This window comes from Cervus elaphus, chromosome 15 (genome assembly GCF_910594005.1).
Source record: "Cervus elaphus chromosome 15, mCerEla1.1, whole genome shotgun sequence".
NCBI lineage: Eukaryota > Metazoa > Chordata > Mammalia > Artiodactyla > Cervidae > Cervus > Cervus elaphus.
In genome coordinates, this window is record NC_057829.1 from 77,119,901 (window position 1) to 77,134,485 (window position 14,585).

The window sequence follows — 14,585 nt, forward strand, 5'->3', positions numbered from 1 at the left end:
TCCAACAGGACCCAGGAAGCACTAACCATAGTGGGGGAAGACTATAGATTCTATTTTTCTTTTGAAAAAGAGGAGAGCGAGCGAGACCCTGGGTGGGAGCCGGGGAGCCCTGTCTAACTCGGTGATGGGCTCTGGTCACTAGCCTTTGGAGCCTCAATGTCATGGCTCCATCCCTCTCCTAGGAGGGCGGTGGCTCAGCCTCATGTGGGGTTGGGCATCCCAGGTGGGATGGTTGCCCACGTGCTCCCTAAGGTGATGGTGGCTGTGTCCCGGCAGCTCTGAATCTGAGCCTGAAGTGCAGAGTGGATGTCCTGTTCCTACTGGCCAGCTCAGCGGACGCCAGCCCGGAGGGCTTCCAGCAGGCCAAGGCCTTTGTGAAGCGGTTTGTGCGGGCGGCGCTGACCGGAGACTCCCGGGCGCGCGTGGGGGTGGCCCGCTACGGCGCGGAGCTGACCGTGGCCGTGCCCGTGGGCGAGTACCAGGACGTGCCGGACCTGGTCCGGAGCCTCGACAGCCTTCCCTTCGACGGCGGTGCCACCCTGACGGGCCGGGCCCTGCGGCAGGCGGCGGAGCGTGGTTTCGGGAGTGCCCCCGGGACAGGCCTGGACCGGCCTAGGCGGGCGGTGGTCCTGATGACCGAGGCGCGCTCCCAGGACCAGGTGGCCGGCCCGGCGGGCTTCGCGAGGGCCCGGGAGCTGCTCCTGCTGGGCATGGGCAGCGAGGACGTGCGGGCGGAACTGGAGGTGATCACTGGCGGCCCAGAGCGCGTGCTGACCTACACCGGCCCGCAGGACCTATTCGACCAGATTCCAAAGCTGCAGGGCAAGCTCTGCAACAGGCCGCGCCCAGGTAGGGAACACCCCACACCCGTGCCAGCTGCGGGCCAGCCTCAGCTGACCTTGGGGCCAACTGGCCAGTGTAGAACCTTCCACCTTTCGGTAGGGACTTAACCAGGGTCTCTGATGTGGGCTGGAGCCACAGCCCTGCTTTTTTTATATACTAGCCTTGTGATGAGTATCTTCTCAGTTTTGCTGTCGTTCAGTCGCTAAGTCATGTCTGACTCTTTGCAACCCCCTGGATCCTCTGTCCTCCACCATCTCCCAGAGTTTGCTCAAATTCATGTCCCCTGAGTTATGATGCTGTCTAGCCATCTCATTTTACTGGTCACCACAATCCGGCAAATAGTAGCACCTCCTAAGGGGCTTTTATGAGGATTACGTAGGGCAAGCAAGATGCACACTAGTACAGAGTAAGCTCAGAGTGTGCACTCAGAATTGTAGGTATTGCTGTTTATTCATTTTTATTGTTATAGTTAATAAGGAGCTGTCAATCTACTAAGTGTAACTCTAGAATGGCAGCTTCCCAGTTTCTTGTTGGCAAGAAAGAAATGCATTCCCAGTACACACATATGCCTGCAGAGGCATAAACGTCTAGAACAAGCCAAGCCTTTCATGAAATGCTACTTGTCATTTCTTTTTTTTTTTAATTTTTATTTATTTATTTTTTTGTCATACATTGATATGAATCAGCCATAGATTTACACGTATTCCCCATCCCGATCCCCCCTCCCACCTCCCTCTCCGCCCGATTCCTCTGGGTCTTCCCAGTGCACCAGGCCCGAGCATTTGTCTCATGCATCCCACCTGGGCTGGTGATCTGTTTCACCATAAATAGTATACATGCTGTTCTTTTGAAATATCCCACCCTCACATTCTCCCACAGAGTTCAAAAGTCTGTTCTGTATTTCTGTGTCTCTTTTTCCGTTTTGCATATAGGGTTATCGTTACCTTCTTTCTAAATTCCATATATATGTGTTAGTATGCTGTAATGTTCTTTATCTTTCTGGCTTACTTCACTCTGTATAAGGGGCTCCAGTTTCATCCATCTCATTAGGACTGATTCAAATGAATTCTTTTTAATGGCTGAGTAATATTCCATGGTGTATATGTACCACAGCTTCCTTATCCATTCATCTGCTGATGGGCATCTAGGTTGCTTCCATGTCCTGGCTATTATAAACAGTGCTGCGATGAACATTGGGGTGCACGTGTCTCTTTCAGATCTGGTTTCCTCAGTGTGTATGCCCAGAAGTGGGATGGCTGGGTCAAATGGCAGTTCTATTTCCAGTTTTTTAAGAAATCTCCACACTGTTCTCCATAGCGGCTGTACTAGTTTGCATTCCCACCAACAGTGTAAGAGGGTTCCCTTTTCTCCACACCCTCTCCAGCATTTATTGCTTGTAGACTTTTGGATAGCAGCCATCCTGACTGGCGAGTAATGGTACCTCATTGTGGTTTTGATTTGCATTTCTCTAATAATGAGTGATGTTGAGCATCTTTTCATGTGTTTGTTAGCCATCTGTATGTCTTCTTTGGAGAAATGTCTGTTTAGTTCTTTGGCCCATTTTTTGATTGGGTCATTTATTTTTCTGGAATTGAGCTTCAGGAGTTGCTTGTATATTTTTGAGATTAATCCTTTGTCTGTTTCTTCATTTGCTATTATTTTCTCCCAATCTGAGGGCTGTCTTTTCACCTTACTTATAGTTTCCTTTGTAGTGCAAAAGCTTTTAAGTTTCATTAGGTCCCATTTGTTTAGTTTTGCTTTTATTTCCAATATTCTGGGAGGTGGGTCAGAGACCATAGCAAAAATCAACAAAGCTAAAAGCTGGTTTTTTGAAAAAATAAACAAAATTGACAAGCCATTAGCAAGACTCATTAAGAAACAAAGAGAGAAGAACCAAATTAACAAAATTAGAAATGAAAATGGAGAGATCACAACAGACAACACTGAAATACAAAGGACCATAAGAGACTACTACCAGCAGCTCTATGCCAATAAAATGGACAACTTGGATGAAATGGACAAATTCTTAGAAAAGTATAACTTTCCAAAACTAAACCAGGAAGAAATAGAAGATCTTAACAGACCCATCACAAGCAAGGAAATCGAAACTGTAATCAAAAATCTTCCAGCAAACAAAAGCCCAGGGCCAGATGGCTTCACAGCTGAATTCTACCAAAAATTTAGAGAAGAGCTAACACCTATCTTACTCAAAGTCTTCCAGAAAATTGCAGATGAAGGTAAGCTTCCAGACTCATTCTATGAGGCCACCATCACCCTAATTCCAAAACCAGACAAAGATGCCACAAAAAAAAGAAAACTACAGGCCAATATCACTGATGAACATAGATGCAAAAATCCTTAACAAAATTCTAGCAAACAGAATCCAACAACATATTAAAAAAAATCATACACCATGACCAAGTGGGCTTTATCCCAGGAATGCAAGGATTCTTTAATATCCGCAAATCAATCAATGTAATACACCACATTAACAAATTGAAAGATAAAAATCATATGATTATCTCAATAGATGCAGAGAAAGCCTTTGACAAAATTCAACACTCATTTATGATTAAAACTCTCCAAAAAGCAGGAATAGAAGGAACATACCTCAACATAATAAAAGCTATATATGACAAACCCACAGCAAGCATCACCCTCAATGGTGAAAAATTGAAAGCATTTCCCCTGAAATCAGGAACAAGACAAGGGTGCCCACTCTCACCGCTACTATTCAACATAGTGTTGGAAGTTTTGGCCACAGCAATCAGAGCAGAAAAAGAAGTAAAAGGAATCCAGATAGGAAAAGAAGAAGTGAAACTCTCACTGTTTGCAGATGACATGATCCTCTACATAGAAAACCCTAAAGACTCTACCAGAAAATTACTAGAGCTAATCAATGAATATAGTAAAGTTGCAGGATATAAAATTAACACACAGAAATCCCTTGCATTCCTATATACTAACAATGAAAAAACAGAGAAATTAAAGAAACAATACCATTCACCATTGCAACAAAAAGAATAAAATACTTAGGAGTATATCTACCTAAAGAAACAAAAGACCTATACATAGAAAACTATAAAACACTGATGAAAGAAATCAAAGAGGACACAAACAGATGGAGAAACATACCGTGTTCATGGATTGGAAGAATCAATATTGTCAAAATGGCTATTCTACCTAAAGCAATCTATAGATTCAATGCAATCCCTATCAAGTTACCAACGGTATTTTTCACAGAACTAGACCAAAGAATTTCACAATTTGTATGGAAATACAAAAAACCTCGAATAGCCAAAGTAATCTTGAGAAAGAAGAATGGAACTGGAGGAATCAACCTGCCTGACTTCAGACTCTACTACAAAGCCACAGTCATCAAGACAGTATGGTACTGGCACAAAGACAGAAATATAGATCAATGGAACAGAATAGAAAGCCCAGAGATAAATCCACGGACCTATGGACACCTTATCTTTGACAAAGGAGGCAAGGACATACAATGGAAAAAAGACAACCTCTTTAACAAGTGGTGCTGGGATAACTGGTCAACCACTTGCAAAAGAATGAAACTAGAACACTTTCTAACACCATACACAAAAATAAACTCAAAATGGATTAAAGATCTAAATTTAAGACCAGAAACTATAAAACTCCTAGAGGAGAACATAGGCAAAAATACTTGTCATTTCTACCTGAGATGTGCTCTGACTTCATTCTGTTCTATGACCCATGTTGATTTCCATGACCCGCCACTAGAGGGTGCCCTGGAGAACACAACCTGGGAGTAGATATCCCCGTCAGGGGTGGGGGCCTGGCCCATGTCCAGAGACAGGAGTAGGTGAAACACACCCTCCACAGGGCTCTGGACTTCTCCTCTAAAGAAGCTGCATGTGGATTTCAGCTTCTCAGCCTCAAGTGTCACTCTCACCAGTGGTGAGACATTCCCTCCTGCTGGGGGAAGGTCAGGGCTCTGCCCACCTCCACTGTGCCCCGCCAGTCTTATCTTCCCTTGGCAGCCAGAGGATTTTTTAAAAAATAGTTTTAGAGTTCACCTGTGTTCCATACCTGGTGTCCCTCTTGTAAGATGTTAACCAGGGACAGTTATCACAATTAATGAACTAACATTGATGTTGTTCAGTCGCTCAGTTGTGTCCAACCCTTTGCAACCTCATGGACTGTAGCACGCCAGGCTTCCCTGTCCTTCCCCATCTCCTGGAGTTTGCTTGGTCTCATGTCCATTGAGTCAGTGATGCCATCCAACCATCTCATCCTCTGTCACCCCCTTCTCCTCCTGCCTTCAATCTTTCCCAGCATCCATGTCTTTTCTAATGAGTAGGCTCTTGCCATCAGGTGGCCAAAGTATTGGAACTTCAACTTCAGTATCAGTCCTTCCAATGACTATTCAGGACTCATTTTCTTTAGGATTGATTGGTTTGATCACTTTGCTGTCCAAGGGACTCTCAAGAGTCTTCTCCAGCACCACAATTCAAAAGCATCAATTCTTTGGTGCTCAGCCTTCTTTATGGTCCAACTCACACATCTGTACATGACTACTGGAAAAACTGCAGCTTTGATTATCTGGACCTTTGTCGGCAAAGTGATATCTCTGCTTTTTAATATGTCTGGGTTTGTCATAGCTTTCCTTCCAAGGAGCATCTTTTAATTTCATGGCTGCAGTCACTTGTCTGCTGGAGCCCAAGAAAATAAAATCTGTCACTGTTTCCACTTTTCCCCTTCTATTTGCCATGAAGTGCCATGATCTTAGTTTGTTGATTGTTGAGTTTTAAGCCAGCTTTTTCACTCTCCTCTTTCAGTTTCTCTTTGCTTTCTGCCATTAGAGTGGTATCAGAATATATGAGGTTGTTGCTATTTCTCCCAGCAATTCCAGTTTGTGATTCATCCAGCCTGGCATTTCCCATGATGTACTCTAGTAGCATATAGGTTAAATAAGCAGGGTGACAATATATAGCTTTGATGTACTCCTTTCCCAATTTGGAACCAGTCAGTTGTTCCATGTCTGGTTCTAACTGTTGCTTCTTGACCTGAATACAGGTTTCTCAGCAGGCAGGTAGAGTGGTCTGGTATTCCCATCTCTTTAAGAATTTTCCACAGTTTGTTGTGATCCACATAGTCAAAGGCTTTAGTGTAGTCAGTAAAGCAGATGTTTTTCTGGAATTCCCCAGCTTTCTCTATGATCCAGCGAATGTTGGCAATTTGATATCTGGTTCCTCTGCCTTTTCTAAACCCAGCTTGTACATCTGGAAGTTCTCAGTTCATGTACTGCTGAAGACTAGCCTGAAGGATGTTGAGTATTACCTTGCTAGCATGCAAAATGAGTGCAACTGTACAGTACAGTGAGTGTACCTGAATATGCTTTGCATTGCCTTTATTTGGGATTGGAATGAAAACTGACCTTTTCCAGTCCTGTGGCCACTGAGTTTTCCAAATTTGCTGCTATATTGAGTGCAGCACTTTAACAGCATCATCTTTTAGGATGTGAAATAGCTCAGCTGGAATTCCATCACTTCCACTAGTTTTATTGGTAGTAATGCTTCCTAAGGCCCACTTCACCTCACACACCAGGATATCTGGCTCTAGGTGAGTGCCCACACCATCGTGGTTATCCAGGTCATTAAGACCTTTTTTTGTACAGTTTTTCTGTGTATTCTTGCCACCTCTTCTTAATCTCTTTGCTTCTGTTAGCTCCTTGCTATTTCTGTCCTTTATTGTACCCGTCTTTGCATGAAATGTTCCCTTGGTATCTCCAGTATTTTTGAAAAGGTCTCTAGTCTTTCTCAGTCTACTGTTTATTTCTCTGCATTGTTTACTTAAGAAGGCCTTCTAATCTCTCTTTGCTATTCTCTGGAACTCTGCATTCAGTTGGGTATATCTTTCTCTTTCTCATTTGCTTTTTGCTTCTCTTCTTTTCTCAGCTATTTCTGAAGCCTCCTCAGACAACCATTTTGCCTTTTTGCATTTCTTTTTCCTGGGGATGGTTTTGGTCACTGCCTCGGGTACAAAGATACGAACCTCTGTCCATAGTTCGTCATTATTTATTACAGTCTGCACTTTATTCCAACTTCCTTAGTTGTTACCTAATGTCTTTTTTCTGTTCCAAGGATCCCATCCAGGATACATTTTACATTTTGTCTTCCTGTCTTCTTGGACTCCTCTTGGCTTTGACAGTTTCTCGGACTCTTCTTATGCTCGAGTGGTTTGTAAAAACCAATGAATCAGATCCTCTTACTGCATACTTTACTCCTGGTGGGCTACAGTCCGTGGGGTCACAAGAATCAGACACAACTTAGCGAATAAACCACCAGTACCATACAGTGCATGGCACCTGGAGGCATAGATCGAGCCCCAGAGCCCCATGGCTTACATACAGCAGTTGTTTTTTCCTCTCCCATCACAGTTCAGAGGTGAGCGGCCTGGGCCAGCAGGATGGTTCAGCTGTCTGCTAACTCCAGGGGCTGCTGTTTCTCAGACAGCAGGAAGAGGGCAGAGGGAAAGTGGAAGACAAGTAGCTTCCTTTTGGGGACATAACTTGGAAATTGCAGTTACTTTCCATTACATTCCAGCGGATAGAACTATCACATGGCCACACACAGCTGCCAGCGGGGAGGCTAGGAGTATGGTCCAGCTGCCCCTTCGTGCATCCTGCTTTTCTTCCAGGGGAGGGTAGAGGCCGGATGCTGCGGTGGAGACCGGCTGACCTGGGCTCTGCTCACCCCAGAACAGTGCCCCACCCCGGCTACCCCCTGAGGGCCGCTGTGCTTGTTCTACAGGCTGCCAGGCCCAGTCGCTGGACCTGGTCTTCATGCTGGACGCCTCGGTCTCAGTGGGGCCTGAGAACTTCGCCCAGATGCAGAGCTTCGTGAGAAGCTGCGCCCTCCGGTTTGACGTGAACCCCGACGTGACGCAGATCGGCCTGGTGGTGTACGGCGGCCGCGTCCAGACAGCCTTCGGGCTGGACACCCACCTCAGCCGCGCTGCAGTGCTGCGGGCCCTGAGCCAGGCCCCCTACCTGGGGGGGGTGGGCTCGGCAGGCACGGCCTTGCTGCACATCTATGACAAGGTGATGACGGTCCAGGGGGGCGCCCGGCCTGGCGTCCCCAAAGCGGTGGTGGTGGTCACGGGTGGGAGTGGGGTGGAGGACGCGGCTGTCCCAGCCCAGAAGCTGAGGGACAACGGCGTCTCCGTCTTGGTGGTGGGTGTGGGGCCTGTCCTGAGGGAGGCATTGCGGAGGCTCGCGGGTCCCCGCGATGCCCTGATCCACGTGGCAGCCTACGCAGACCTGAGCCACCACCAGGATGCACTCATCGAGTGGATGTGCAGAGGTGAGTGGGGGAATCTGCAACTTCGGGGTCGCCTCCGAAGGACAGACCTCAGTCAGAGCCTTCATGGACGTCCTTATGGGAACAGCAGCTCCTCCCAATTACTGGGGACTTTTCCATGTGCCGGGCTCTGTGCTAAATCCCATAGTCACATGTAACCCTGCGGGAGGCACACACAACTGTCCCCATTTAAGGTGCAGAGAATTTTAGACAAGCATCTCTCCCCAAACTTAATGTATGCGCCCCACCTAAAAGGAAGAGATTTGTCAGGATATCCACCAAGACCCCAGGATGGCACTGACCTTGGTAGGAACAGACACAGCCAGGCTAGCCTGACTCGAAGCCTCCTTCTACCAGGAACATTCTCCGCGCCTTTTAAAAAGCCTGTGGCTTTTTAAGCCTGAGAGTGTAATAATAACAACAGTAAGCGCTGCTGTGTGCTCAGCCCATCTTAAAGAAAGCGGCTGTTTGCCTGCAGGCAAGCTGAATGGAGGCTGGATCTTTGATCGGCCATGTAGTTTGGGGCCCACGTAGTGCTCACCTGTGGCTCAAGGGCCCACAGAGCCACTGTGATGTGTAAGACCCTGCTCTGGTGGCCTCACCTTTGTCCTGGGTGAGCGTAGGGTCCGCAGGGCCGACCCAGGCTGGGTCTGCTGACATGTCCTCCCTTGCAGAAGCCAAGCAGCCAGTTAACCTCTGCAAACCCAGCCCATGCATGAACGAGGGCGCCTGTGTCCTGCACAATGGGAGTTACCGCTGCGAGTGCCAGGGTGGCTGGGAGGGCCCCCACTGCGAGAACCGTGAGTGTGGCATCAGCTCCCACGTAGGGGCTGGTGGGGGGTGGTCTCTGTCCTCCTGTTCCCCAGGACTGTAGCCAAAGGAAGTTCTAGGGCATCGACGGAAGGAGTCAGTCATTTGGTCATTCATACATGAAACATTTAGTGGGTGCCCCCTACATCCCAGGTGCCATGCTGGGTGAGAGGAACAGAGCAGGAAACAAGACATTGAGAATCTCTGCCCTCCAGAGAGTTCTAGTCGAGTGAGGGAGACACAACCAGTAAGTAACAGCCTGTGGTGTATTAGATGGTGCTGAGCACCGAAGAATTGATGCTTTTGAACTGTGGCATTGGAGAAGGCTCTTGAGAGTCCCTTGAACTGCAAGGAGATCCAACCAGTCCATCCTAAAGGAGATCAGTCCTGGGTGTTCATTGGAAGGACTGATGCTGAAGTGCCAGTACTTTGGCCACCTGATGCGAAGAACTGACTCATTGGAAAAGACCCTGATGCTGGGAAAGATTGAAGACAGGAGAAGGGGACGACAGAGGATGAGATGGTTGAATGGCATCACTGACTCAATAGACATGACTTTGAGTAAGCTCAGTGAGTTGGTGATAGACAGGGAAGCCTGGTGTGCTGCAGTCCGTGGGGTCGCAAAGAGTCAAACACGACTGAACTGAACACACTCTGATGAAAATCCAAGGAGACTTGGGGAGGAAGCACAGCGGACACAGAGTAACCAGAAGGCAGGCAGAGGATGTGGGCACAGGTTTGAGTGGGTGGGCGGATGGGGCAGTGGAAGTTGGTGGGAGTTCTTTTTGTAAGTGTCTCTCTTTGCTCAACTGAGAGTGAGGACGTGGAGGAGGTGCTGGAGGTTTGAGGAGAGAAGAGAATTAGTAACCATCTAGGAGAGAAGGAGACTAGAGTAAGGACATAGAAAAAGGATTGTTGCGCAGCCTCCTAGCTCCCTGTGGCTGCTGTTCATGAATTTAAAGGTAGAAAAGCCAGCAGCAGCCAGTGGACGATTCCCATTGGAGCCCTGTGTTTGCCGGCCCTGGCAGAGGTGGTTTTCCTAATACGGGGAGAACTGTGAGGGGCACTTTCTGCTTGGCTTAGCCTAAGCACAAGGCACGATGGGGCCCATAAGGTTGCTGGTTGGTTAAGAAGACGACTCAGACACTTGTCATCCTCAAAGTTCACTTCTTTCCTAGGGGCCTTGAGAGGAGATGCCCTCAAGGCACATGGCTCCAGCCGGGAGCCTGCAGGAGGGCAGCCGCTGCGCCCGTCCCAGCTGGGCCTGCCGAGAAGGCGTGGGCCCCCTGGGCGCTGAAAGGGAGCCCACCCTCAGCAGAGCACCGGTCCTGAGGGCTCTGCCTCCAGCCCCCTCTGGAGCCCTCCTGCCCCAGGGAGAAGAGAAGGCTCAGCTGCAGACAGAGCTGCCCAGGGACATGGTAGCAGGTGGTTACCCCCCTCACGACCACAGAGACCGCCTCACATGTTTTGCTGACCTGATTGTGCACTGCCGAGCTGGTGTCGTCTGCCGCGTGTCCCCCGAGGAGCAGCAGAGGAATCTGGAGACTTCTGGTGGCCTGTTTGAAGCTCACGTTGCCCACGATGATGGCTCAACAGGACATTGCTGGGACAGTTATGCCCAAGAAGGCAGTGATGACAGACCCCTGACTTGATGATGGCATTTCAAGATGGACAAAGGGTGGACCTTTAAACACATCTTTCCCCGAAGATGCCCCAGATGGATTCGTTCTTTAGTTTGAGGAGGGGCTTGAGTGGCATTTGTGACTTGTTCTGGTGACGGGATCCCTGTGTGGGACTTAGAAAGGCCTCGGTCTGGAAGGAGACTAACTGACCAGCTATTTGCCTGAGGGGGGAGGGGCTGAGTGTGCAAACAGCTCGGGACTCCAGGGACCACCCGAGCTGATCAGCACTCCCTTCGAGAGACTTCTTAGTGTTTACTTAGGAGGGTTCATTGTGGGGTGTTTCTTGAGTGCTTGTCTTACTCTCCCTTTGGGGTGCAAAAAGGAGCAGAATTCTTAAACTCAATCAATATAGAACAAAGAGATTTGAAGGGGTTGGCTTTTTTAGATATAGATCTTACACTGCCTTGGTTTTAGTACCTGGTTTTAAAAGGAATATTTCAAGAAGGGATGTTGGTTGTGTTTAACAGGAGCATTTGTCCCAACATGGCAAAAAGGCTTAGATGGAATATTCTCTGGCGAACTGGATATTTGCTTATCCCACAGTCCTTAACAAATCAATTCTCTCCCCAGGCGGTGGAGTTGGGAGTTGGTTTTCTGTAGAAGCCTTTGCAGAACTCTGATTTAAATCCAGACACTTTATCATAGTTTTTATCTTTAATGTAAATACCTTAATGTGATGTTTTATGGGCAAACATTCAAGGCTACTTTGAATTAAATACTGCTTTAGCTTTAAGAACTTCAGGATTTCTGGTGCCAAGAAAAGTACTTGGAAGGTCATCACCATGGTTTTATTAGATGTTAAAAACAAGTCCAGTGTGCCAAGCACTGTGCATGACAATCATTTCCATTCAAGGGCTATTTCCATTTCCATTCCAGTCGCCGCCTTCTGCCAAGGCAAAAGCAATATCAGAGCAGCGTCACATGCCCACCTGGCAGGTGCTGACAGCTGATGTCAGAGAATTCCGTTGTCTTTACGTTAACAGCAGCTTAATCATTTCATAATGTAGGTTCTTGTCTGGCTCAGGGTTGATATTTGGATGTCCCATTTGAACTGGACTTAAAACCCCACAAAACTGGGCCCTGGGCCTAGCCTACATATTAAAAACCTTACTGTTGCTATTTTTAGGTTTTAGCCCTTGGGGGGAAAAGATTTCTTTTTTAACCTTTTCTAGTGAAGGTACCGCTGAAGAATTTAACCCTTTTTGGGTCCTAGTAGCGCAAGAGGGAATTCCTGACAAAATAACCTTAAGTGATCTTTTCCCAGCCGACCCTTTTTCTTTCTTTCTAAAGGAACTGGCTTTTATTTTAATTACATGATATACAAACATGTTCTCCTTGTAAAAACTTAGACAGTGCTGATAGATCATAAATCTTTTATTTTCACCACGTGATCCTTATTCCAGGCAGCTGCTCTAGTTTTAATAGTTGACTGATTCTCTTGCTTTTCTAGAAAGATAGCATTTACAAGTAATGACAGTTTTGTCTCTCCTTTTGAAATTTTATACTACTTTTTCTTGTCATTTTGCATTGTCTAGGACCTCCAGAATGATGTTTTAACAAGTAGCGGAATGTAACTGGTTCTTGACTTGACGTTTTTATCATTGTCACTCTCTGCATTACTTGATAAGGAATGCTTTCTTCTATTCCTGGATTACAGAGTGTTTATTAGGAGTATTGAGATTTATGGTTTGCTTTTCTGCTCCCTTTGAGATGTTTTTTCACATTTGATTGCTATGATACATTACCTACTTGTGTTTTCAGTTGTTGAACCACCTTTGATTTCTTGGATACATGCTATCTGGTCGCTATGTCTCGTTCTTTAAACACTGCTGAATTTCATTTGCCAATATTTTAAAGTTTTTTTTCAATCTATGTTCAAAAATGAGGTTGTCTTTTATAATATATTGGAATGTTTTCCTTTTATGTGTTGGAATTTTGGTATCAGAGCTGTGCTTTCTAAAATGAAAAATATTAATATATAGTCCTCAAACTTTCAAGCTGCTATATTCATAGTATTTTCTTGTAATTCAAAAGGGCTGTCAGTATCGGTACTTAAGGCCTCTTTTTTTTCAGTTCTGTCATTTAGTATTGCTGTAGGCTGTCTTTTTAATGAGTCAGAAATTTGGTTTTGCCATTTTTAAAACCAGCATGTTTATGCTGTGAACTTTCTTAATTATTACTGCTACTAAGGCAACATTTCAAGTATTGGTATGATTTTTACTCCCCTAAGAATTATTTAGGAGTGTGTTTAATTCAGTCACTTTTATATATGATCAACTTCCAAAGATGTTTCCCATGTGTTAATTATAATACTAAAATCTTTCAGCCTTACCTCTGCTACTTGATGTAAGGAGGCTTAAAGTCTCTCGCTAGGATCCCACCTTATAGTCCTGTGTTTTTACTCACATAGTCTGAAGTCCAGTGTATAAATAACCGCAACGTTTCCCCCAGAAGTAGAAATCTACCAGGCCTTGCCGCATTGTCCCATGAAATACAAGAAAACCCAAAACACGATGAGCATTTTATTAAAAAAAAAAATCTAACTCACCACTTGGGACACCAAGTGTTCATGACAAAGGAAATAAATGCCCTGGGAATAGAAAGACAATAAGAAGACAGACTCAAAAGACCTTTAGTTCCCAGGAGCCAGTGTTAAAGAACTCTGATTCAGAACCCCCAGAAATGAGGCAGAGATGATAGATGAAATGTTTTTAACCTGTGTTAACAATGCCATCAGAAGAGAACAGGCAACATAAACGAGAGCACTGTCAATTTTAAGAAAAGAGACCACATGAAACAAAATTTGCCCCCCCTTTTTTTTTCTTGGAAAGGGCCTGGACATCAAGCACGACTTAAAAAACAGGGACTAAGAGAGCATTGTATTAAATAACTCTTCTCTTAAAAATGGTATTTCCATGGGACTGAACCTGTAAACACAGGATAATCTTGTTTCTATGGTAATGTAAAAAGTCAGTTAAATCTCAAAAGACACTTTTCACTGTTCTAAATTACAGGATTTTAAACATGTTTTTACCCTATATAATACAGCATCATTTAAAATTTTTATTTAAAAGCCATTGGTTCAGGCCCACTTTAGCTTGAAGAGAATCTTTAATTTACCAGGAACAGTGCCTCGGCTTGGTCCCAAATATTTTCCCAATTACCATTTCTTAAAAAAAAAACCCATAGATGGTTTTTACACAGTTGAAGACAAGGACGGTTTAACCCCTGACACTGCTAAGTATCAGACAGGAGATGATGGTCAGGAGTTGAGATATATTCTCACCAAAGCCCTGTGATCAGTGAGACAAGGCCCCGCTACCTTGATTTCTCCTCCACACTAGAAACTTTTCATTTAAAAAGTCTGATAAAACAATTGATGAACATTTCAAGGAAGAGACACAGAATACCCCTAACTACAGCAGTGTCCTGTTTACAACCAATAGACTTGGGTCTCAAAAAGAGTCTGTATTATTTCCTTTGGCCCTGCGCAGGGACAGAGCCTCCTCTCAGCCGAAGTATTCCATTCACAGAACCCCAGTTCTTCCTTTTGCTTGTAAACAGACTCACCCTTCCACAGAGTTGCTGCTTGAACGAAGATGGTAACGAAGCAGGATTGTCACCAAGGTCCACGTGGACAGGAGAGCCTTTAGATGAAGTTCGTTCCCTAACTGGCCCCTTTCTTCTCCCATTCCTGGGGTACCATTCAAACACCAGCATCCCGCCCCCCAAGAGAAGAAAGTTAGTCATCCTCCCTAGCCAACCGACTTACTCACAGAAGAAGCTGGGAAGAGAGACGGCAATTAAGGTTCAACCCCCGTGTGTTCCCTGTTGCTTGGAGCACCTGTTCAGGGATTCTGAGGCCATGGAGCAACAGAGAGCAGCTGAGTGACGTCTGCCTCGGTGCTCA

The 14,585-nt window shown here is 45.8% G+C and overlaps 2 protein-coding genes across 7 annotated transcripts in view; one reads left to right on the forward strand and one right to left on the reverse strand.

Annotated features, from left to right (window-relative positions):
• Window positions 1-11,256, forward strand: part of VWA2 (von Willebrand factor A domain containing 2) — a 52,021-nt gene extending 40,765 nt beyond the window's left edge. For all 3 annotated transcript variants that reach the window (XM_043925422.1, XM_043925423.1, XM_043925424.1), the window contains 4 exons: window positions 277-849; window positions 7,635-8,186; window positions 8,858-8,983; window positions 10,172-11,256. In XM_043925422.1, coding sequence (XP_043781357.1) covers window positions 277-849; window positions 7,635-8,186; window positions 8,858-8,983; window positions 10,172-10,290 — 1,370 coding nt within the window. In that variant the 3' untranslated portion in view covers window positions 10,291-11,256. The remainder of the gene's footprint in view (window positions 1-276; window positions 850-7,634; window positions 8,187-8,857; window positions 8,984-10,171) is intronic.
• A 1,928-nt stretch (window positions 11,257-13,184) lies between these two features.
• AFAP1L2 (actin filament associated protein 1 like 2) overlaps window positions 13,185-14,585 on the reverse strand; it is a 131,065-nt gene continuing 129,664 nt past the window's right edge. For all 4 annotated transcript variants that reach the window (XM_043925419.1, XM_043925417.1, XM_043925421.1 and 1 more), the window contains one exon: window positions 13,185-14,369. In XM_043925419.1, the coding sequence (XP_043781354.1) occupies window positions 14,343-14,369 (27 nt within the window). In that variant the 3' untranslated portion in view covers window positions 13,185-14,342. The remainder of the gene's footprint in view (window positions 14,370-14,585) is intronic.